General features: G+C 38.5%; 1 protein-coding gene and 1 pseudogene across 3 annotated transcripts in view; both read left to right on the forward strand.

Moving 5' to 3' along the window:
- The window catches only part of Prrg1 (proline rich and Gla domain 1), a 100,559-nt gene extending 78,325 nt beyond the window's left edge, over positions 1 to 22,234 (forward strand). For all 3 annotated transcript variants that reach the window (XM_077107240.1, XM_077107241.1, XM_077107242.1), the window contains one exon: positions 21,456 to 22,234. In XM_077107240.1, the coding sequence (XP_076963355.1) occupies positions 21,456 to 21,941 (486 nt within the window). In that variant the 3' untranslated portion in view covers positions 21,942 to 22,234. The remainder of the gene's footprint in view (positions 1 to 21,455) is intronic.
- On the forward strand, positions 12,153 to 12,690 carry LOC143639292 (ferritin heavy chain pseudogene; annotated as a pseudogene).
- Positions 22,235 to 23,016: the final 782 nt, after the last annotated feature.

Genomic DNA, 23,016 nt, shown 5'->3' on the forward strand with positions numbered 1-23,016 from the left:
CTTCCTCTTCCCTCCCCTCCCATCACTTCTCTCTACCCAATCTAATGTGACCCACTCCTTTTTTTTTCCTCATTTTGTCATACCTGAATTCTGTAAAACAAAGGGGGGATCTCGTTCCCTCTTCCATGCAATACCCCTTCTCTCTCCTTTTCCCTCCCACCTCTCTTCCCTATCTAGAGGTAATTTTCTTCTCATGCTCTTTCTCCCTAGCCCATTTTGAGTCATCTCCCTTTTTTTATCCATTCATCTACTGAAGGACATCTAGGTTGGCTCCACAGTTTAGCTATTGTGAATTGTGCTGTTACAAACATTGATGTGGCTGTGTCCCTGTAGTATGCTGTTTTTAGGTCCTTTGGGTATAGTCTGAGAAGAAGAATAGCTGGGTCAAATGGTGGTTCCATTCCCAGCTTTCCAAGGAATCTCCATACTGCTTTCCAAATTGGCTGCACCAATTTGCAGTCCCACCAGCAATGTATGAGTGTGCCTTTTTCCCCACATCCTCGCCAAAGCTTGTTGTTGTTTGTCTTCATAATGGCCATTCTTACTGGAGTGAGATGGTATCTTAGAGTAGTTTTGATTTGCATTTCTCTGATTGCTAGAGATGATGAGCATTTTTTCGTATATTTGTTGATTGATTGTATAGCCTCTTCTGAGAAGTGTCTGTTCAGGTCCTTGGGCCATTTATTGATTGACTATTTGTTTCTGTTTTTTTGTTGTTTTTGTTGTTTGTTTTATTTATTTATTTATTTATTGGTGCTTATCTTGTTGAGCTCTTTATATACCCTAGAGATTAGAGCTCTATCTGATGTGTGAGGGGTACAAATTTACTCCCAGAATGTAGGCTCCCTGTTCACCTCACAGATTATTTCTTTTGCTGAGAAAAAACTTTTTAGTTTGAATCCATCCCATTTGTTAATTCTTGGTTTTAATTCTTGTGCTATAGGCGTCTTATTAAGGAAGTTGGGGCCTAGCCCCACGTGTTGGAGATTAGGGTCTACTTTTTCTTCTATTAGACGCAGAGTCTCTGGTTTAATTACTAGTGCTCCTTGATCCATTTTGAGTTAACTTTTATGCATGGTGAGAGATAGGGATTCAGTTTCTTTTTGTTGCATATGATTTCCAGTTTTCCCAGCACCATTTGTTGAAGAGGCTATTCTTTCTCCAGTGTATGCTTTTGGCACCTTTGTCAATATGAGATAGTTGTAATTTTGTGGGTTAGTCTCTGTGTCCTCTATTCTGTACCATTGGTCTACCAGCCTGTTTTGGTGCCAGTACCATACTGTTTTTGTTACTACTGCTCTGTAGTATAGTTTAAGGTCTGGTATAGTGATACCACCTGTTTCACTCTTCCTGCTTAGAATTGCTTTAGCTATTCTGGGTCTCTTATTTTTCCAGATGAATTTCATGATTGATTTTTCTATTTCTATGAGGAATGACATTGGGATTTTTATCGGAATTGCATTGAACCTGTATAGTGCTTTTGGTAGTATGGCCGTTTTAATAATATTAATTCTGCCTATCCATGAGCTACGTAGATCTTTCCATCTTCTAAGGTCTTCGATTTCTCTATTTAGGGTTCTGTAGTTTTCATTGTATAGATCTTTCACCTCTTTTGTTAAGTTGATTTCCAAGTTTTTTTTTTTTTTTTTTTTTTTGAGGATATTGTGAATGGGGTAGTTTTCCTCATTTCCTTTTCAGAGGATTTGTCACTGATATACAGAAATGCCTTTGATTTATGGGTGTTGATTTTATATCCTGCCACTTTGCTGAATTCATTTACTAGTCCTAGAAGTTTCCTGGTAGAGTTTTTTGGGTCTTCTAGGTATAAACTCATATCATCAGCAGATAGTGCTAGTTTCAGTTCTTCTTTTCCTATATGTATCCCTTTAATTTCTTTCATCTGTCTAATTACTCTGGCCAGTGTTTCAAGAACTATGTTAAGTGGTGAGAGAGGGCATCCCTGTCTTGTTCCAGATTTTAGAGGGAATGCCTTCAGTTTTTCTCCATTTAGAATGATGCTGGCCTGAGGCTTAGTGTAGATAGCCTTTACAATGTTGATAAGTTCCTGTTATCCCTAGTTTTTATAGTGTTTTGAACATAAAGGGGTGCTGTATTGTCAAATGCTTTTTCTGCGACTATTGAGATGATCATATGGTTCTTATCTTTACGTTTTTGATGTGATGAATTACATTTATTGATTTCCATATGTTGAACCAACCTTGTATCCCTGGGATGAATCCCACTTGGTCATGGAGCACAATCTTTTTGTATTCGATTTGCCAGAATTTTATTGAGGATTTTTGCACCTGTGTTCATTAGAGATATTGGTCTGAAGTTTTCTTTCTTTGAGGTGTCTTTGTCTGGTTTTGGAATCAGAATAGAATAGAATGCCACAGGGAATAGAATGCCATAGAATGAACTTGGAAGTACTCCCTCTTTTTCTATTTCCTGAAATAGATTGAAAAGCATGGGTATTAGTTCTTCTTTAAAGCTCTTGTAAAATTCAGCTATATATCTGTCCAGTCCTGGGCTTTACTTGGTTGGTAATCTTTTGATGGCTTCTTCTATTTCCTCACTTAATATTGGTCTGTTTAAGTTATACATATCTTCCTGACTCAATCTGGGCAGGTCATATAACTTTAGAAATATATTGATGCCTTCACTATCTTCTATTTTATTAGAGTATACGGTTTCAAAATAATTTCTAATTATCTTCTGTATTTCTGTAGTGTCTGTTGTGATATTGCCTTTTTCATCATGTATACTAGTCATTTGGGTTCTCTCTCTTCTTCTCTTCATTAGCATTGCTAAGGGCCTGTCAATCTTATTTATTTTTTCAAAGAACCAATTTTTAGATTTGTCAATTTTTTCAATTGTTTCTTTTGGTTCGATTTCATTGATTTCAGCTCTGATTTTAATTATTTCTTGCCTTCTACTGCTTTTGCTGCTGGTTTGTTCTTTTTCTAGGGCTTTGAGATGTAGTGTGAAGTCATTTATTTGTTGGCTTTTTCTTCTTTTAAGGAATGAACTTCACGCAATGAATTTTCATAGTGTCCCAGAGATTTTGATAAGTTGTGTCTGTGTTCTCATTTACCTCTAAGAATTTTTTCATTTCCTCCTTGATGTCTTCTGTAACCCATTATTCATTCAGTAGTATATTATTCATTCTCCATGTGATGTATGAATTTTTATTCCTTATTTTATCGTTGATTTCCAATTTCATTCCATTATGATCAAATAAAATGCATTGTAATATCTCTACTCCTTTGTATTTGCTAATAGTTGCCCTGTGGCATAATATATGGTCCATTTTTGAGAAGGATCCATGTGCTACTGAGAACAAAGTGTATCTGCTTGATGTTGGTTGATATATTCTATATATGTCAATTAAGTCTAAGTTATTAATTGTGTTATTGAGTTCTATAGTTTCTTTATTCAACTTTTGTTTGGAAGATCTGTCCAGTGGTGAGAGAGGTGTGTTAAAATCATCCATGATTATTGTGTTGTGGTCTATTTGACTCTTGAACTTGAGAAGAGTTTTTTTGATGAACATAGCTGCACCATTGTTTGGGGCATATATATTAATGATTGTTATGTCTTGTTGGTGTATGGTTCCCTTGAGCAGTATGTAGTGTCCTTCTTTAACCCTTTTGATTAACTTTGGCTTGAAGTTTACTTTATTTGATATGAGTCTACACCCCTGCTTGCTTCCAAGGTCCATGTGAGTGGTATGATTTTTCCCAACCTTTCACCTTCAGTCTGTGTATGTCTTTTCCTATCAAATGAGTCTTCTGTAGGCAGCATATTGTTGGGTCTTTTTTTTCAATCCAGCTTACTAGCCTATGTCTTTTGAATGGTGAGTTTAAGCCATTAACATTTAGGGTTACTATTGAGATAGCGTTTGTATTTCCAGCCATATTTGTTTATTTTTGTTATTTAACTTGACTTGATTTTCCTCTTTGATTAGTTTTTCCTTTAGTGTACTACCTCCCACTGTTGGTTTTCATTGTTATTTTTCATTCCTCTTCATGAAATGTTTTGTCAAGGATGTTTTGAAGCACCGGTTTTTTATCTGCAAATTCTTTTAACTTTTGTTTATCGTGAAAGATATTTATTTCATCTTCAAACCTGAAGCTTAATTTTGCTGGATACAAGATTCTTGGTTGGAACCCATTATCTTTCAGTGTTTGAAATATATTGTTCTAGGAACTTCTAGCTTTCAGTGTCTATGTTAAGAGATCAGCCATTAACCACATTGGTTTACCCCTATATATAACCTGCTTCCTTTCTCTTGTGGCTTTTAAAATTTTCTCCTTGTTCTGTATGTTGGGCATTTTCATTATAATGTGTCTTGGTGTGGATCTTTTGTGATTTTGCACATTCAGGGTCCTGTAGACTTCTAGGATTTGGATTTCTGTTTCATTTTTCATTTCTGGAAATTTTTCTAATATTATTTCATTGAATAGTTGCTCATTCCTTTGGTTTGGACCTCTATACCTTCCTCTATCCCAATAACTCTTAAATTTGGTCTCTTTATGCATCCCATATTTCTTGGATGTTCTGCTCTCATGGCTTATCAGTCTCGCTGTGCTGTCTACATTCTTTTTGAGTTGATATACTTTGTCTTCATTGTCTGATGTTCTATCTTCTAAGTGGTCTACTCTGCTGGTGATACTCACATTTGACTTTTTAATTTGGTTTATCATTTCTTTCATTTCTAGGATTTCTGTTTGTTTTTTGTTGTTGTTTTTGTTTTTTGGGTTTTTGTTTGTTTGTTCGTTTGGTTGGTTGGTTTGGTTTCTTTTGTTGTTTTTGTTTTTGGGTTTTTTGGTTTTTTTTTTTTTTTTTTTTTTTTTTGTATAACCTCTATCTCCCTGTAGAGTTGATCTTTTGCTTCTTGGATTTGTTTATGTAATTCATTGTCAAAGTGATCTTTCATTATCTGCATTTGTTGTCTAATATCTTCCCTGAGACTCTAGAACATCTGAACCATGTATATCCTGAAATCTTTATCTGACATTTTTTCTGATGAAGATGTTACTTCTTTTTTTTTTTAAGAGAGAGTGAGAGAGAGAGAGAGAGAGAATTTTTTAATATTTATTTTTTAGTTCTCGGCAGACACAACATCTTTGTATGTGATGCTGAGGATCGAACTCGGGCCGCATGCATGCCAGGCAAGCGTGCTACCACTTGAGCCACATCCCCAGCCCTAGATGTTACTTCTTCTAATGATGTATTGTCTTGCATTGTTTGTCGTCTTTTCTTTCCTTGTCTTTTCATGTTGCTCACATTTCTTTCCAGCTCGGTGAGATTGTTGTGTTATTGTTTATCCCCTATAGATTTATATTGCTCTTGTATAGTTCCAAAATCTCTCCTTTGTGGGGAAAGACAATGTTAACAGTTCCCAATATCAACAATACATCATCTATGGCACGTTTTCGTTATTAATACATTTATAGTTAGTCCCTATCTCTAGAGATGTTGGATTCAATTATTATTTAAAATATAGTCATTAGTTTCAAAAAGGCATACAGTTTCTGGTGGCGTATAGAGATCTGAGGGTCGGGCGTAGGATGTTATGTTAAGGGGGGGAAGGTGTGAGGGTATGGGGTATGTATCTTAGCAACTTTGGAGGAGAATTCTAATTAATAGACAGGAGGTAGTTTAGAGAAGAATGCATAAAATCAAACACTATATGTATTTAGAAAATTACCTGAAGTAAAAATAGTAAAAGTTAGGAGGTTGAAAGTGGGAGAGAGGGAGGAAGAAAAATAAAAAAGGAAAGAAAGAGAAAAAAGAGAGAGGGAGAAAGAAAATAAGAAAAAAGGGAGGGGCTTATGTAATTCCTCTATATGATATTATTCTGGTGATTCAGTTCTTAAAGTCCTATTTTATGCAAAGTTCTTGGTTTCACATATATTGGGGTTGTGAGGACCAGAGGGGGAAAGGTAGAGGAGAATGGATGAGAAGAGAGAGAAAAAAAAATCTCTCAGAATTCTGTTTTCTTTTCTTCCAGTAGGTGAAGTTGTCTATTCCTAGCTTGAGTCTCTGCCCTTCAGGGTGGTGGAGGTAGCCTGTGTGAGAGGGCTTGAGCTTCTGCCTGGAACCTCCCTGCTCTTAGTCTCTAAGTTGGAAACGAGATGCCTATACAGCTGCAGTTCCACGTTGATAGCCACGCCCCCCAAAAGATTGTGAGAAAGGTTTTGAGTTATTACAGCTGGGCGTGGGGGAGTTGGGAACCAGGTACCTGATTGGCCACAGAACCATGCTGGTAGCCACGTTCACCAAGAGATGATGAGAAAGGTTTTCCAAGATGGCTTGTGTCTGTTTCCAGTGTCTGGTATTTGGTGAGGTGGGGGGTGCTGGGGTGACCTTGTGCTATGGCCAGAGGTCGGTCTTGTGATCTCCGTGGGAGCAGAGCATAGTCTGCCAACCTACAGTTCTGTAGCGGTGCTGATTTTGTACTTCTGATCCGCCACTTGTGTTTCGCGTGTGTGTTCAGACTACGGGCTTTGGGGCCAGCGTCTGGAGTCTTACCGGCAAGCAAAGCCTCTGCGTTCTGCACCGCGCTCACCACTCTGGTGGAATCTGTGAAAGATTCGCTGTATGGTGTCCTCTCACATGCTCTGAGATGTAGTTTTCCGTCAAGGCAGGACCTGGTGGAGAAGCCTTTTGACTGTTTTTTCAGATTCATGTGCAGAGCCGCCAGAAGCAGTGTCTCCTCTACTCCACCATCTTGGCTCTCCTCCACACAGCATTCTTTAAGGAGGCCTAGAAGGGGCCTCCCTACAACACAGTTCCCAGGAAGCAGAGTTATTGCTCCATGTTGGTCTCTTTTGACTCCTTCCTCAACTGACTCCGACTGTGCCTGCCTCCCTCTCTTGCTGTTGGGGCCCTCTGCCTAGCAAGCAGCTTTCTGGAACAAAGTAGCAACAACATAACAACATGGCTCAAGCTTTCCACTGAACCTATGGAAAATTCCTAATGCTCTTTTTAGTCAATATAAAGGATCTGTTCTATCACTGACCCTATTCTCAACCGCTCTTTCCTTAAATCTACCCAAACCATAACACAGTCACATGGTACAGAAGTGGGGCAGATCAACCAGTCAACTGTTTGAGCAGACATCCATGTGGGAAATGAGATGTCAGTGTTCCCTTCTTGCAGGTAACCTACAATTGGCTTTCCAATAATGAACTGCCCGTAGTCAGTACAATTGATGAGAATAAAACCCTCATGCTCTAACTGGATTTGAATGGAACCCCAGTGCAGCAACTTGGCTTGCTTTGACCTTGTGATCCTCCTGTCTCATCCTTCCAAGCCATTGGGAGAAGGTTAGCTAGGAATCCAGAGAACAGGGGGCAACCTGTCACCCAACACATCATATTCCTAAACATAATGACTCTGAACCTCTCCTTGCAAAAAAGGAAAAGGAAAAAAAAGGAAATAACAATTCATTCTATAATATCACTGAAATGCAAAATAATACAATAGCCAACAGAAAATGCTAATTTTTACAATTTTTGATAGTTTCTGTCTTTGTACATCATACTGTAAAACTGACAGTGTACACTATTAATTGAAGCCATAAATAAATTACCAATATTATAAATAATCATGAATAGTAAAAAAAACAAAGTATACCTATTTTGATAAATGTATCCAGATCAGTGGATGACAAAACCTAATAAATATTTCATTTATTCACATTTTAACTTATCTGAAATTGATATGCAGTTTACAAACAATGATATATCATGAATTAATTGAAATTTAATTAATAATTGACTTTTTTTCTTTTTCAATATATAAAAATGTTATCCTTTTCAGTTCATGGCATATTTGCCAAAGGACAGCAACCAATTACCACCCCTGCTTACTCCCAGAGATTCTAATGTGGATGAGGACACTACTGGAAATGAATTTCTGTTACAATAGGTAGTTGCTAATCCCTTTAATACTGGGGGTTGTCAGTGATTCTTTATTCTAGTGTTAGGAATATGGTCCCCTTGGGCCAGGGCATCTGACCATGGCTCTCATAGTTGGAATATCAGTAATAGTAGAAGTTAAGATTTAGTCTAGTCACTTCCAATGTACAATAAAATCAGTTGCAAAATAATTTTTGGAACCCTACAATAGACCTATATCATTAGCTCAAGTCTTAGGGACCATCAGGCTGAAAAAGGGAATGTATCCCTTACTGCATCACAAGCACCAGTAGATCCAAAGAGGGTACTGGCTTTCTTGAATTATATGTTTAGAGGGTCACACTTAAAATGACACTATTATTTGAATGTCAAGATAATATAATTCCCAAAGCTAATATTTGATGCCAAGCATTGCTTATCATGAATAGGCTAAAGACTGCTTTTTCATACCATTCCATTATTGACAAAAGACTCTTTGAGTAAGCTTTAATCATCTTCTCACAGGGTCTACAAAAACCAAGTAGGTCAAACTCTTCATTTCATAAATGAGGAAATAACAGCTCCAGAGCAGTTGTTGATTTGCTTATTTTTCCCATTATAAGATTTGCTTATTTTTCCCATTATAAGTCAGAAATGGGACCCAGGTTCCACGTCTCCTAATTCTGTGTCTTCCCCACTTCCTTCTTCCTCTCTTTCCTCAATGAACAAAATGCTCTTCTAATTTAATTGGTAATGGTTATGCTAGGAGCTTTACAATAAACAATTTTACCGTCAAGTTTCTTATTCTAGTTCTAATTAGGCATTTGTAAATGTACATCCCATAATACTTATTCAAAGTCAATATGATAGAAAAAGTGCTGGCTAGTACTTGGATTTAGCTTATTTTTATGACTTTAAAAATATGCTTTAAAAATGCTTCAGAACAACATAGACTGGGATAGACAAAGTGATATTTTCCCATCTTTAAACCAGTATTTTGTGTGCCATAAAGACCAATGATACAATTTCTAACTGGAATTGGAACTCATGGTGTTTAATTACCAGCAGTATATGTTGTTGACACACTTGAAACACAAAGATGTCTTGAAAAGAAAGAAACCTAATAGATCTTGCAATGTAATTGGACCAATTTGAAAGGAACATAGACGTGAACTGAGATCTACTATTTTCTGAGAAGTAGCAACCTAAACTCTTAAATGATGTTGAATTTATGAGGTTTGATTATGATATCATTTCAAAGGAGCTATCTTTCAGTTAAATAAAATGATGAGGTTTCATTATAAGTCTAGAGTTTCATTATAAGTCTAGTAGTATAAATATCATTATAAGTATAAAGAGGTAGCGAGATGATAAACAAATAGTCCTGTCTAAAGTATCATACTTTTTCAATACTACAGAGATTAATTTTTTATTATGCTGAAGTACAGATTATATTATAAAGATCTAGGTTTGTGCTAATAAGTGAAATGGGATAAATGAGTAAAAGATTATAATTCTGAATAAACCCAGGCTTTTATATTAGTTTTTCCACTAGAAATGTTCCATTTAGTTTGCTTGTTTCTAACTTAAAATATTTAAACTCAGGGCAAACTCTAGACAAAACAGATAAACAATTATCTATCAGAGATTTTAGTATCACTGAAACCACAAAGAGATATTTTTTCCAGTGTGGACCCCTGCCTTCTTCTGCCTTCTTCATACTATCATCTCTTGCACTACTCATTTTCATTACCCTACAAATTCTGGGCTCACTGCAATTTAATCATTGATTGCCCTACCACTACCACCCCTGGGAAGAAAAGAAAGAAGTTTCTTGAATTAATATATTCTGTGTTCCTGACAAAGACAGCAGAAAATTTTGATTACTGATCTAAAACCGATTTTACCTCTTCTTCCTTGACAAGAGAACCTCAATTTTTTAGGAGTGAATATATACCCAATTACTACATAGTAGTATTGTTCTTTTTTAATCTGTAGTAATGCCTTCTCTTTCATTACTATTCCTATTGGTAATTTGTGTCTTTTTTCCTAACCAAGTTGTCTTGAGAGTTATCTTTTTTTTTTTTTTTAATATCAGGAATTTTGCTTTTCTCCCTCCCACCCCCTCTAATTCACTGCATTCTCCTTTTAAAAACTAGTTCCTTTCTTCCTTCTGCTTGATTTGTGTGTTTATCACTTAGATTTTTGTAGTTCATTTTATCTATGACTTGAGTATTATTTCTTTTTTAGTCTTTCTTTTTGTGATCTTAATAAGAAATTACTGGTTGCCTCTAGAGAGGAGGGCTGTATCACTGTGAATATATTAACTATCCAGAAAATTATCTGAATTTTTAGAAAAAAATGATTACTTATAGTACTGTGAATTGAACCCAGAGCCTCATATGCACAAGGTAGGAACTCTAAACTAAACTGTACACCAGCCTGCATTTTTAGAAATTTAAAAAATGGTAATGGAATCATGGTAGTGACTAAACATACAAAAAGTATCTACACACACACACACACACACACACACATACGGGCACACACAAAAGAGTACCCTTACCATTAACAAAATTTGTTAGGAATTCTAAGATGGAAAAGGAGACATCATCACATTGCTTTGTTCAAAAAAAAAAAAAAAATGAAACCCTTGCAACAGAAAACTAACTGAAGCACATTCAGATAAAATTTAAGGGAGAGTCAATAAGATTGAAGACCTAGGTCAACTGGGAGGTTAAAGAATTACTCTCTAGGGCTGGGGTTGTGGCTCAGTGGTAGAACACTTCTCTTGCATGTGACAGGCACTGGGTTCAATCCTCACCACCACATAAATAAATAAAATAAAGGTATTGTGCCCATCTACAATTTTAAAAAGTCTTTAAAAAAAGAATTACTCTCTAAACAGCAGATCTGCTTCCCCTGCCTCACTATAACCCTCGCCCAAATCTATTAAAGTGGGTAATGAGCACCAATGACATTTGGTCAACTTTAATCGCCAAAAGCTACACTGCAAGGACCCTGAATTCTTTGTCCTGAAAGAAAACCCAAGTAACACTAGAGCTAGAGACAACTAAGGAACTGCACAGAAGGGACACAAAATAGAAGCACATATTACCTAGAAGACAGATCCACTAAAGCTTTCTAATGTTGGATATGCCCAAATTTTGGAATTGAGATGATCCCTAGCCCACCTGCAACCTTCATGCCATGCATCCCCAAAGGAGAAGTGAAGTCTGTTAGTGAAGTGGGCCTTACAAGACTTAACGACTATGGATCAGAGTCATGCTCATTCCCTAGGACAAATCCAAGTAGTCCTTGATTCCCAGATATGAATGGACAAAGTTGGGCCAGATATTTCAGGGACTGAAGAGGAGAACATGATGAACCAAAAAGCTAATTCTGGAGGGGGAAAAAACAGATATAATATAGCAAACAGAACTTTACAAAAAAAAAAAGTTCAAATTCATATTCTCAGAATTATAAGGAAGACCATTGACTTATAAAATGAAAACAAATTATGATAAAAAGGAGCAATAGAAAATCCCCAGACACTGCAAATACTACTGCAAATTTAAAATGCACTAGAGACCGTACACTGCAGTCTCCTCTGTTGCTGATGGACTCAGGACCCAAAGGACCAAGGAACACAATGCCTGACCATCCTTATAAAGATACGTTAGTCTAGACACTGACGTCACTGAGGAAAGCTGCCATTCAAATGAAGCCTGTGATATTAACCGTCCCAGAAGCCCTCCTTCTAATGAGAGGGTCCCACTGGACAGTATTCACATGAGCCTCTTCATACCTGACCACGATGACCACGACGCCCGTCCCTCTAGGCCTCTAACTTAAACATTACGCAGGTGAGACGCCCAGCGGAGTCGCCCAGGTTACTGAGGGAACTCTGCGGGGCACAGCAGGGCACAGCGGGGCACAGCCGGGTACCGCCAGGCCCCTGACCCCTGACCCTCAACCCCCAGGAAAACGCCACCACCGCCATTGCCAGGCTCCACAGCCGCCATTACCCGCTTGCCTTCCGCCGAGGTCAGACCCGCCCAGGCCCCGGCACCGCCCACCGCCCCCCCCCCCCCGCCCGCCCGCCCACGGCCCCAGGTGTCGCCCTCAGATGCCCTAGCAGCCACCTGAGGACCCCGCCGCTGCCCACTGCGCAGCCCCAGAGCCCACTCCACCCTCGCCTTCGTGGTGGCACCCCTCCTGCCCGCGCCCGTCATGGTGCCCATCATGGTGTCGCAGGTGCGCCACAACTACCACCCCGACTGCGAGGCCGCCGTCAACAGCCAGATCCAGGTGCAACTGCACGCCTCCTACGTCTACCTGTCCTTGGCCTTCTTCTGCCACCGCCAACAAGTGGCCCTGGAGCACTTCGCCAGCTTCTTCCTGCGCCTGTCGCACGAGTGGAGGGACCGCGCCAAGAAGCTGATGGAGCTGCAGAACCAGCGCGGAGGCCGCTTCCGGCTCCAGGACGTCGAGCAGCCCGAGCACAACGCCTGGCAGAGCGGCCTCCAGGCCATGGAGTGCGCCTTCCACCTGGAGAAGAGCATCAACCAGGGCCTCCTGGAGCTGCACCACCTGGCCGCTGAGAGGGGCGACCCCCACCTCTGCCAGTTCCTGCAGCGCCACTATCTGCCCAGCAGGACCTCATCATCGCCAGCTGGCCGGCTACCTGACCAACCTGCGCAGAATTCAGGCCCTGGAAGACCCCATGGCTGAGATCCTCTTTGACAGGCTCACCCTGGGCCGCAGCTACAAGGACGACTGAGCAGGACTGTGCCCAGCCCTTGCCACCCCCCAGGGTGGGTCCCAGGCCGGGCCTACACGTTGCCCTTTCAGCAAGTTCCCTTCAGTTTGGGCCTTTCAGTTTGATTGTTACTTCCAATAAAGTTATTTATTTGGTTTTTAATGAAATAAAGGTGTTCAGTTGGTGTGTGTGTGTGTGTGTGTGTGTGTGTGTATGAGAGAGAGACACACACACACACACATAAAGAGAAACTCTCACTTTTCCAGAATGAGGGCAGATCCTTGTGTATCCAGGATTCTTTCTGCCCACCCTTGTCCCATCCACAGGCTACTGGGAATCTCCATGGGTAAAGAGGAAAGGTATACCAGGAGCCCCTGGAAAACACAGAATTAATCTTCCCTTATAAACAATGTGTGCAAGAGGAATAGGACCATGTGGGGAGATGTCCTGGTTTCTTTGTGGTTATTCACTTCTGGATAAAAGTGTAGGAACTTGGTGCCTCTGGAGAAAAGTGAAGGGAATGGGATTGAGCATATATTGAAATAAAGGGATCTTTAACTTTACCTGAAAACTTTTAGCTTTCCAGAATGTAAATCTTTAACATTTGTTGAGTCTGGGTAACAAGATGAGAGCCCTGGAAAGTTGAATGACAGAGTACTTCTTTGACCAGCTCACAGTAGACCGCAGTGATAAAAGGGCTATGCCTTAGCCAGGCTTCCCCATAGACACAAAGTGACTTACTCTGGTCACTAATGAAAGGTGTACATTACCCTCGAATACTTGCACTTCTGGGTTTTTTTTTCCCCAAGTGTATCCTTTCTTCCATTAAAGTGACCTGGTACCGAATATATCTACATTATCTCATAGAAGGACTGTAAAATACAAGGCCAAGTATGTAGGGCATACCTCTGATACTGAACATAACAGAATAAGTCATCCTGAATGGTATGTTTATGATTCTAGCAGCTTGAAATAATGTACAGGGGCAGAAGAAGTTGAGGTCAAGGCCTCAATTCCAGTTAGGAGACTGTATTAGGGTTATCCTGAAGAACAGAAACATGAAATGGTATTTATTATATTTGAAATGGTATTTATTATATTTGCTTATGCAGTCAGAAGCTGGATAGCCCCACAATGGCCATCTGCAGGCTGGAGAGCTGGAGAAACAAGTAGTTACTCAGTCCACGGAGCTGGCACGCCTCAGAACAAGAGGGACCACTGGGTGCAATTCAGTCTGAGGATGAAGGCCTGGAAGCCTTCTCTTCTACTTGTGGATTACAAAGAAAACAGAATAATTACATATTTCATATGCAGTATTCAAAGTTACATGGGTAGTTGGAGTCTTTTATAGCTAAGTGACTGGTTTGAACTGTGAGTAAAATGTGAACAGATTTAGCAATTACCTTTCACATTTCTTGATTGTACTTTAGCACTTTCTTGAAAACAAGGATAGTGGCTATTTGAGTTTTCAGAAAGTGTTCAGTGTCCTTTCTCTAATCTTAATCTAACTGCCTCTTCTAACTGTATTTCTTCTGGTTGCTTTGAGAAACTCAGTCCCTTCTCTTTCTCTCTCATATGTGCGTATGTCAATATACATTTTTTTCCTACATATGAGGAAGAGCAAAACAGTCATCTCTTGGTAAGTATTTAAAATTGTTCACTGTGGATCCTTCCTATATCTCCATTTTGGAGAGGCAGTTTGCTCTAGTGGTTTCTGAACCTCACATTCCTTATGTTCAAATCCCTGTTCAACCTCTTAGATGGACTTGGCCTTTAGCTTATCTGTGACTCCATTTCCCCAAATGTAAAATAGGGGTAATAAAAGCATCCAACCTTTTGTGTTAAGGTATGTAAGTCTCTTAGAAGAGTGTCTGGCACAGTTTAAGCACTGTACATGTTAGCTATTCTTTGTCATCAGCTTCACTACCGTCATCTTAAATTCATCACTTCTAGGTTCTTTTGTGATGTCTATGCTTTGAGGAAGACATTTCACATCCATCCCTCATCCCTGGGGTCTCTTGCATTTCTATCCACTATGTCACCCTGCCTACTGAGAAGGGAAAATCCATAGAGACTGCTTTGGTTATCAGGTGCCAACTGACTCAGGAGAGTGGTTTGCTCTTTACCCTGCCCCAAACCCAGGCCCAGTAATGTAGGTGAGTTTTGCTGTTGCGGTTTTCCATGGTTATCACCCTAGTTCTGTCTCCACCTGCCCTCCTGTGAAATCACGTCTAGAACAATTTGTGCTTCTCCTCCCAAAAGCCTGGTGCCTGAGCCTCCCAGTTCCATTCTGAACTTCCTCCTCACTCAGCACAGATGGAGAGAAGAATGAAGTGCTAACTCTGCTGCCCATTTGTTTGGATATTTGGATCTGAAAAGGAGAGAAATGGGTGGTCAGGGGTGGGGAGAGAATGAAGACAAGGAAGCATAGAGTTCATATGTATGATAGAGACTTTGTTCTACAAAGTCCAAAATACTGTCAAGTTCTTAAGAGAAAATGTTTGCTGACGCTTTTGGTTTTGTTTTTGTTTGGTTGGTTTTGGTACTCAGATTGAATCCAGAGGTGCTTTACCACTGAGCTACATCCCCAGCCCTTTTTTATTTTTTTTATTTTGAGACAGGATATCACTAAATTGCTTAGGACCTCACTAGTTTGCTGAGGCTGACTTCAAACTTGTGATCCTCCTGCCTCAGCATCCAAGCCCCTGGGATTATAAGCATGCACCACTGCTCCTGGCTACCTGACACTATTTTATAGTAACTTTTCATAGGCCTTTAATTTAGCCAAAACTACCAAATCTTTTCAACTATTTTTATACTTATAATATGCTCATTGCAGTTTGATCACCAATTTCCCTACCTCAGACATCCTCTGGAAAAAGGAAAGCATAAACTGTATTGATTTTCCTTAGGATTGTACTAATTTAATGTCACATTTCCAGCTAAGGAAAGTATGGTAGGATAGACACTGTTAACAGCCATTCCACTTATTCTTCCTTATTAACACAACACTGATTTGGGGGAAGTGACAGTGTGCCCAGTTCTTATTAATAAGTCATAATTAGTCTACATTAGTCATGGCAGTCAGGTTCCCTTTTTAAGATACTGTATTAGTCACTCTTGCCACTGGGGTGGCCATATGACTTCTGGACTAAGGATACATGGAAATATCTGGTTTTCTAAGAAATGTTTGCTTCCCTGATTTTTTTTTAAAAGACAGATCTTTGTGGAAAGAAAGCATTTAATCTTCTTGATAATCATCCTTCTTGGGATGCCAGGAGCAGACAAAGTCACCTTGTCACCATGAGGAAAGGCCAAGAGAATTACAGGACTCCAAAGTAGATCCTGTCTCCATTTTCTTTATCTTACTCGATATTAGACCCAATTTACCTAACTACACTAACTACCTATCTATAAATCTGGCTTCACTCTTTGTTGCATCTGGTCATTCCCTGACTTCCCTGAAAGAATGAATTTCTTTATGTTTTGGAAGAAGTAATATATCCAAAAGGTTCAAGAATAAAACATAAAATGATTAATGATGAAGCCTTGGTCTTGTCCTCAGGTTCTCAAGTATCTTCCTTCCTGCCACAATAGGTAGCCTTCCTCAGAAGTTTTCTGTACAGTCTTATATCCATTTGTTTTATATAGTGTGCATGGACATATGCCCCCACACTCACACACTTTACCCAAACAGTAGCCTCATTGATAGGCTCCTTCACCTTGCTAATTTTCCTCAAATAAATTTTTGTCAATCAACTTTACATACTAGTCACTAGTGATATTTTGGGACCTGGCATTCTTCCTTTTGCCTCGTATACCAAGACAGCTACCAAATCCACCACCTTGATTGGTTTCATCCAAGTGTCCTGAATAATCATATCTAAATTAAAGAGGTTTTATTTTATGTACTCTGCCACCTTGCAAAAATAAAGTCCCCAAAATTAATCTACACAAGACAAAGCCAGCCTTTCCCTTCTTCTACATCACCCAGCTGTTTGTATTTCAACTGGAAGTTTAAGAAAAAAAAAAAAGGGTTGGCACATAACATACCCAGTGCAGATACTGTTTCCCAGACACTTCACTACCTCCTAGTGTCCATTTTCACGAAAATACCTTACTTTTTGTATTAATTTTCTCAGAAGTTAGATATGCCTGTTAGGTGACTTATGTGTAAGTCCAGCCAGTTTTCCCTAGAATTCTCTTGATAAGGAATTTGAAGAATTTTGGACTTCTTGCTTGGATTTCCAACTTGCAGTTCTTTTGACTCTCTGCCCTCAACAAAGTGTTACCAGATGGCACTAATACCAGCTTTGAAGGAAGATAGAAGAAACTTTTGGTTTCAAATTTTCCATCTTCAGGAGGCTCTAGGGAAAGGAAAGCTTTTAAAAGTGAAAAGGCAGCAAAATGAGACAAAAGGTGGAATATAAACATATGCAGATTTAGTTAGCCTATGCTAGACAGGCCCAAGGACAGGGGAGATCTGCACACTCCGTTTCCTTGATGTCCCCCAGGCCAGGGCAGGGACTGCCCTCCAGCTTGTACTGTCAGCCTGAGGAAGTTGTCCTCAATTTCACTGGAGCTCTTAATTTCAGTCTATAATAATTAAAACATTCTTATAACAACTTTAAATACCAAGTAAATTATTCGTTTATTGAAGAAAAGGTATATTAAAGGGAATCCATAGTTTTCAAAAGCAGCTTTTGGAGTTAGAATTCATTTTTAGCCGCTCCATTTATTTATTTATTTATTTAGGTAACAGGGATTGAACTAAGGGGCACTTGACCACTGAGCCACATCCCCGGTCCTTTTTTTTTGCATTTTTTTAGAGACAAGGTTTCACTGAGTTGCTTAGCAACTCGCTAAGTTGCTGAGGCTGGCTTTGAACTCACGATCCTCCAGTCTCTGCCTCCCGAGCTGCTGGCATTACAGGTGTGCACCATCGCGCTCAGCCTAGTTCCTTCCCTTCCTTCCCTGTCATTATTGCTCAAGGAAAGAAGTCAACGAAAGTGTTCTATGTCAATCTGCTGGGCCCTTCTCAGCACTACAAACTCACAGGGAATCACTCACTTCCCAACTTTCCCAGGTTCTGAGCTGATTAATCAAATATGGTAAAAATATGCTCAGCTCTACTCTTTCCAGTTGGGAAAACAGGCCTTCATGCCTTGAATCTCTCAAATTTTATTCATAAATGGCAGTAAGAAAAAAAAACACACATTCTCTACAAGAGAAGCAGATAGTCTTTGATGGAATCTTGTATCTATTGAATTTTGTTCTATAACTCCCTATCATGATGAAAGGTCTGCCTCTTTGGACTCCTCCTTCTGAAATGGTTGTCAGACTGAGAGAAACAGAAAGTCTGGTGGTCCATTTTCAGAATATAGTGTTCAACCTTCATTGGATTCAATTATAGCCATTTTAATTGTAGTGCTTCCCTTTGCCCGCCCCAATTTTAAAATTAGCCAATCACGTAGATTGTAACCCCATGCTCCTCCAATCAGGGTGAAGGGCAGTGTTATGTGAGGGATATAAACAGATGGACTGCCTGCTCAGGCACTTGCTAGGCAGGTTCTGTAGCTCACCTTTCTGGCAGAAGTTAAGTTTGCCTTGCCCACCCACTTTGGAGCAGGCACTTTGGTATTTCTAACACGACCTTTCTGGCAGCTTCAGATCATGTCTATCATTTGTATAACTTTAGCCTGTTCTAAAACTTTGGATTCTCTTTAATCACTTTTTTCTTTTATTAAACAAATATTTGATATGGTACTGTAGATTGCTATAAAATGTTTTAATTATTTAGAAGTTCTTCATTGGCTATGTCAAAATTTGTGCTGCTGTAAGCATAACTATAAACCACCAGTTTTCATTCTTACTAAAGCACTGTTCTACTAAAATGTTGAAATTTATTTGTTCTAAGTAAATTTTGGCTGCTTTCAGTGAGATAAAGATCTGCGCAAATAGCTTAGAGACATGAACTGAATCTATTTGTCTGAATGACAATTACAGTATTAGTCTTGATTTTAAGTGAATTTTCTTCTGATCCTCTGACCTCAAGGACAAAATAAGTATTTCCCAATGAAATAAATCTGTCAGGAGCTTTTTATTCAGATCATTGTTACTTTAATTGGAAATATTTTATCTGTAAAATGAGCAGGCTTGCTTTTGACTACACATCAAACATGAAGGCAAGATTGAATTTTCTAGGAGAGTGGCCAAATTGGTTTGAAATACCTTATACATCAAGACAGACTGCTTTTTAGTTTGCTGTGGTGCCAAGCCTCTTTGGGCTCAAACTCCAGCTCCAAAATTTACATTTTAAATGATCTTGAGTTTATTATTACGTAATCTCTTTGGGCCTCCATTTCCTCACATGCAAAATGGGGATTATAAGAGTAACTGCATTATTTGATGTAGTAAATGCTGAGTTGCTACATGTGAAATAAAAATTGGGTTTAATAAATCCCTTCAAAATTAATGTATTTTTCCTTAATTTTTTCCAAAGGAAACAGAAAAATAGCTTAGATTTTTGATATCCTGTCTTACCAAAGAAACCAGACAAACTGAATTATGCTATCCAGGCATGCAAAAATGACTCATTTTCATGTGCATTATTAGTGCTTGTTATTCTAAAGCAATGTGGATAATATGAAATGACTGCTTTTATTGCCTATTTAGGGTTAACATTATATAATTATTTGATATCACATTTATTTGCATTCATAGATAAGATGAAATGGAAGCAAAGGATGTGGTGGTCTGAGAGACTAAGAGAGAGGGTAAAATTTCACCTGTAGGTAAAAGAAAATTGAGCCTGTATAAGATACTTGATAGGTTTCTAGAAATAGCTGATTAATATTTTTTATTCCACTTATTGCAATTTGATTCCAAATTTGTAAAGAGTGGATACTTGTGTAGGGAGGCAACCGTGATTGATAAAAGCATGGGAGAAAGAGCAGATGAAAATACTTTTCTAATTATGTAAACCAAAATGTCCATAGTACATTATATCTTTGTGATGAAATTACAAGTGATTTGCTTTCTGTTTTATCTTTTTTTGCATTAGTGAAATTTTGTATGATTAATTTATTTTTTATATTTTAAACATTATTGTACAAAATTTAAATTTTCAATTATTAAGATGACAATTATAAAAAGAATTAATGAAGAATTTTTAAAGTACGCTTATTTAAAAGAAGCTTATGCTGTGAATGTAGCTTGTTGTAGAGTACTTGCCCAGCATGCACAAGACCCTGGATTCTAACTCTGGAATGACTAAATATATATCTATGTCTTCATCCATCTATATTTCACAAGTTTTCACCTGTGTTTACATTGTTAATAGTAATGAAGTAAATGAGTCATTTGACAATTTCAAGTTTTTGGAATCATCTTTAGAAACTGTTTGTACATCTTTAATCATCTTTAGAAATTGAAAAGTACACAGGGTGTACTTTTTCTATTTGGAGCTTATTTTAATATTAAACCTTGTATATTTTTAAGTATATCTTTTGAAATATGCACAAGCCTCTCGTAAATCACACAATATTTCTCAAAACACATCCCAATGCATCTTAGAATCACAAAATGTTGTAGTAATAATGCCCCTCAGAGAAGATCTAGTTGCAGGGTAGAATACTATGACTTTGCATCACTACTGTACCCATGAAACAACTGAGTTTAAAATCTCTGATGTAGTCAAACTCCCTCAATTTGCCCATTTGGGTAATGATCAAAATCCCTTCTACAGTTCCTTTTTTTTTCCAAGTTGCATTCCAAGGGTTCCTCCCTTGATGCAAAAAGATTTAAATAATATTAGGGACCTGTTGCACCTGCAAATAAATAACAGATGGTAAGAAAAGTACTTATTGGCTATGATTAAGCATGGAAAAATAGAGGCAAAGGCTGGGGATGGAGTAGTAGAGTGCTTGCCTAAACACACTATTAATGATGATGGAGATCATGTGATGAGGACCTCAAGTTGGATATGGACAGTGACATTTTTTTGTGTGTGTGGTTCTGGGGATCGAACCCCTGGCCTTATGCATGCAAGGCAAACACTCTACCAACTGAGCCCTAACTTATATTTTTAATGATAAATTATTTGGTATAATCTGAAAAGGAGAAAAATCCTCATTCCTGATTTTTTTTAATCTAAAATGTCATAGCAGAAAATGCAAATATCTCCAAGTTTTGAAAAAGAGTCTTGGTGTCTGAGTATTTTAAGGAGGATCCAGGTCGAGCACAATGAAGTATAGATGATCCCCAGTTACTGAAGGTGGACTTTGAATTTTTCAGCTTTGTGATAGTGAAAGGGATAGGCATTCAGTAAAGATCATACATCAAATTTTGAATTTTGATATTTTCCTGGGCTGGTACTATTTGGTAAAATACTCTCTCTCCATCCTGGGCAGCAGCAGGGAGCTTTAGCTCCCAGTCAGCCCCTCAATATCCAGGGCAAACAGCCAAGCAACCAGGACTCTACATTGTGCTGTGATCCTAAGTTATGCTGTTCGGTAGGTTAGGTTTATTACAAGAATTTTCAAATTAATGATATTTTCAATTTATGATGGGCTTATTGGGACATAACTCCATCCTAAGTCAACGTTTTTCTATATTTGTAATTTCTTGTCATGGAAAATACAGGCTGTGAGTTATTCAAACCAACAAGTCTGGTTTTGGTCTTTTGTTCATGACATTCATTGAACCCAGAGATTTGCTCATGTGATATCTCCCATCTCTTGATCACACTCATACTGACTTTGACTTCTTTTGTTTTGTATTTTCAGAAGGAGTTTTGGAGCACCTACACAAAAGCGCAACAAGGAGAGAGTAACAGAGGAAGTGACTGGTTTCAGTTTTATCTTACCTTTCCACTAATCTTTGGCCTCTTCATTATCCTCCTTGTCATTTTCCTTATCTGGAGATGCTTCCTAAGAAACAAAACTCGTAGACAGACAGTGACTGAAAGCCACATTCCTTTCCCTCAGCACCTTAACATCATCACTCCACCTCCCCCACCAGATGAAGTGTTCGAGAGCACTGGGTTGTCTCCAGGCTTTCTGGAATATGTAGTTGGGCGCTCAGATTCTGTCTCCACTCGCCTGTCCAATTGTGATCCCCCACCAACCTATGAGGAAGCCACTGGCCAGGTGAACCTGCGGAGGAGTGAAACAGAACCTCATTTAGATCCACCCCCTGAATATGAGGACATAGTCAACTCCAGCTCAGCCAGTGCCATAGCTATGGTGCCTGTGGTCACCACCATCAAATGAAGCTGCAAACTTCTTTTTATTCTAATCATTTTTTAAAATACTAATGAAAGAACTTTCTAGCACTTTACCACTACATAAATGTGTATTGACTTATTTTATTAGACTCAGCATACCACTTCATTCTTACTGGTTTGATTTTCTTTAGTTTTGTTTCCTATCACAAAATCATTATCCATGCTCATTTTTGCTAGAAGAAATATGTAAAAAAGGAAAAACATACCAGTGAGAGTCTTCATGTGATATATGTATATGTATGTATGTATGTGTGTGTGTGTGTGTGTGTATGTATATATATATATATGTATATATATATATATATATATATATATATATATATATATATATACATACACACACACACACACACACACACACACACACACATATACATATATCCATGTGTGGGCATCAACCCAATATATTTGCAACTGTCTTAAAAATCCATTAACTTCTATCTAAATCACCTGTAAAGACAGCATTACTCACCATAACTGGGGAAAAAAGGGCACCAAGAATTTGTCATACATAGCCATAAACATGGTGTAGAGTTTTGCAAAAAGGATGTACTTATCATGTTTCCTAATTCTTATGGGTTTTTGTTAACCTATTTCTTCATCTACCTTAAAAGAGCAAAAAAAAAAAAAAAGTATGGAGTCATTCTCCACTTTAGAAACATCTCAGAAAAAGATAAAGAGAGCATGTACACACAGTATTTAAAGAGTTTTAGCAACAAAATCTTTGCTCCTTATTGGTATCTGGCTCATTTTGTACCAGAGATTTTCTTCTTGGTTGACTACCACCCACCACCTACCCCTGCCTTTAAATGTTTTGTCTAGCATCTTTGAATGTCTCATGCTATTTTTATTAATATCTTGGTGGGGAGGATTTCCTGGCAATGGAATAATTTCTAAGGAGGATAAATGTATTAATAACAGGCAATAGATACCAATTAGTCCTTGTTCCTGGGGGGGGGGAGGCAGTAATTATTTTCTTCTTGCAATTTTGTTGCCTTATACTGTACTATTAACTCACTCTCTCCTACCACCACAAAATCTTCAAGCACCCATGAGTTCAA

This window comes from Callospermophilus lateralis, chromosome X (genome assembly GCF_048772815.1).
Source record: "Callospermophilus lateralis isolate mCalLat2 chromosome X, mCalLat2.hap1, whole genome shotgun sequence".
In the NCBI taxonomy this organism is placed as follows: Eukaryota; Metazoa; Chordata; class Mammalia; order Rodentia; family Sciuridae; genus Callospermophilus; species Callospermophilus lateralis.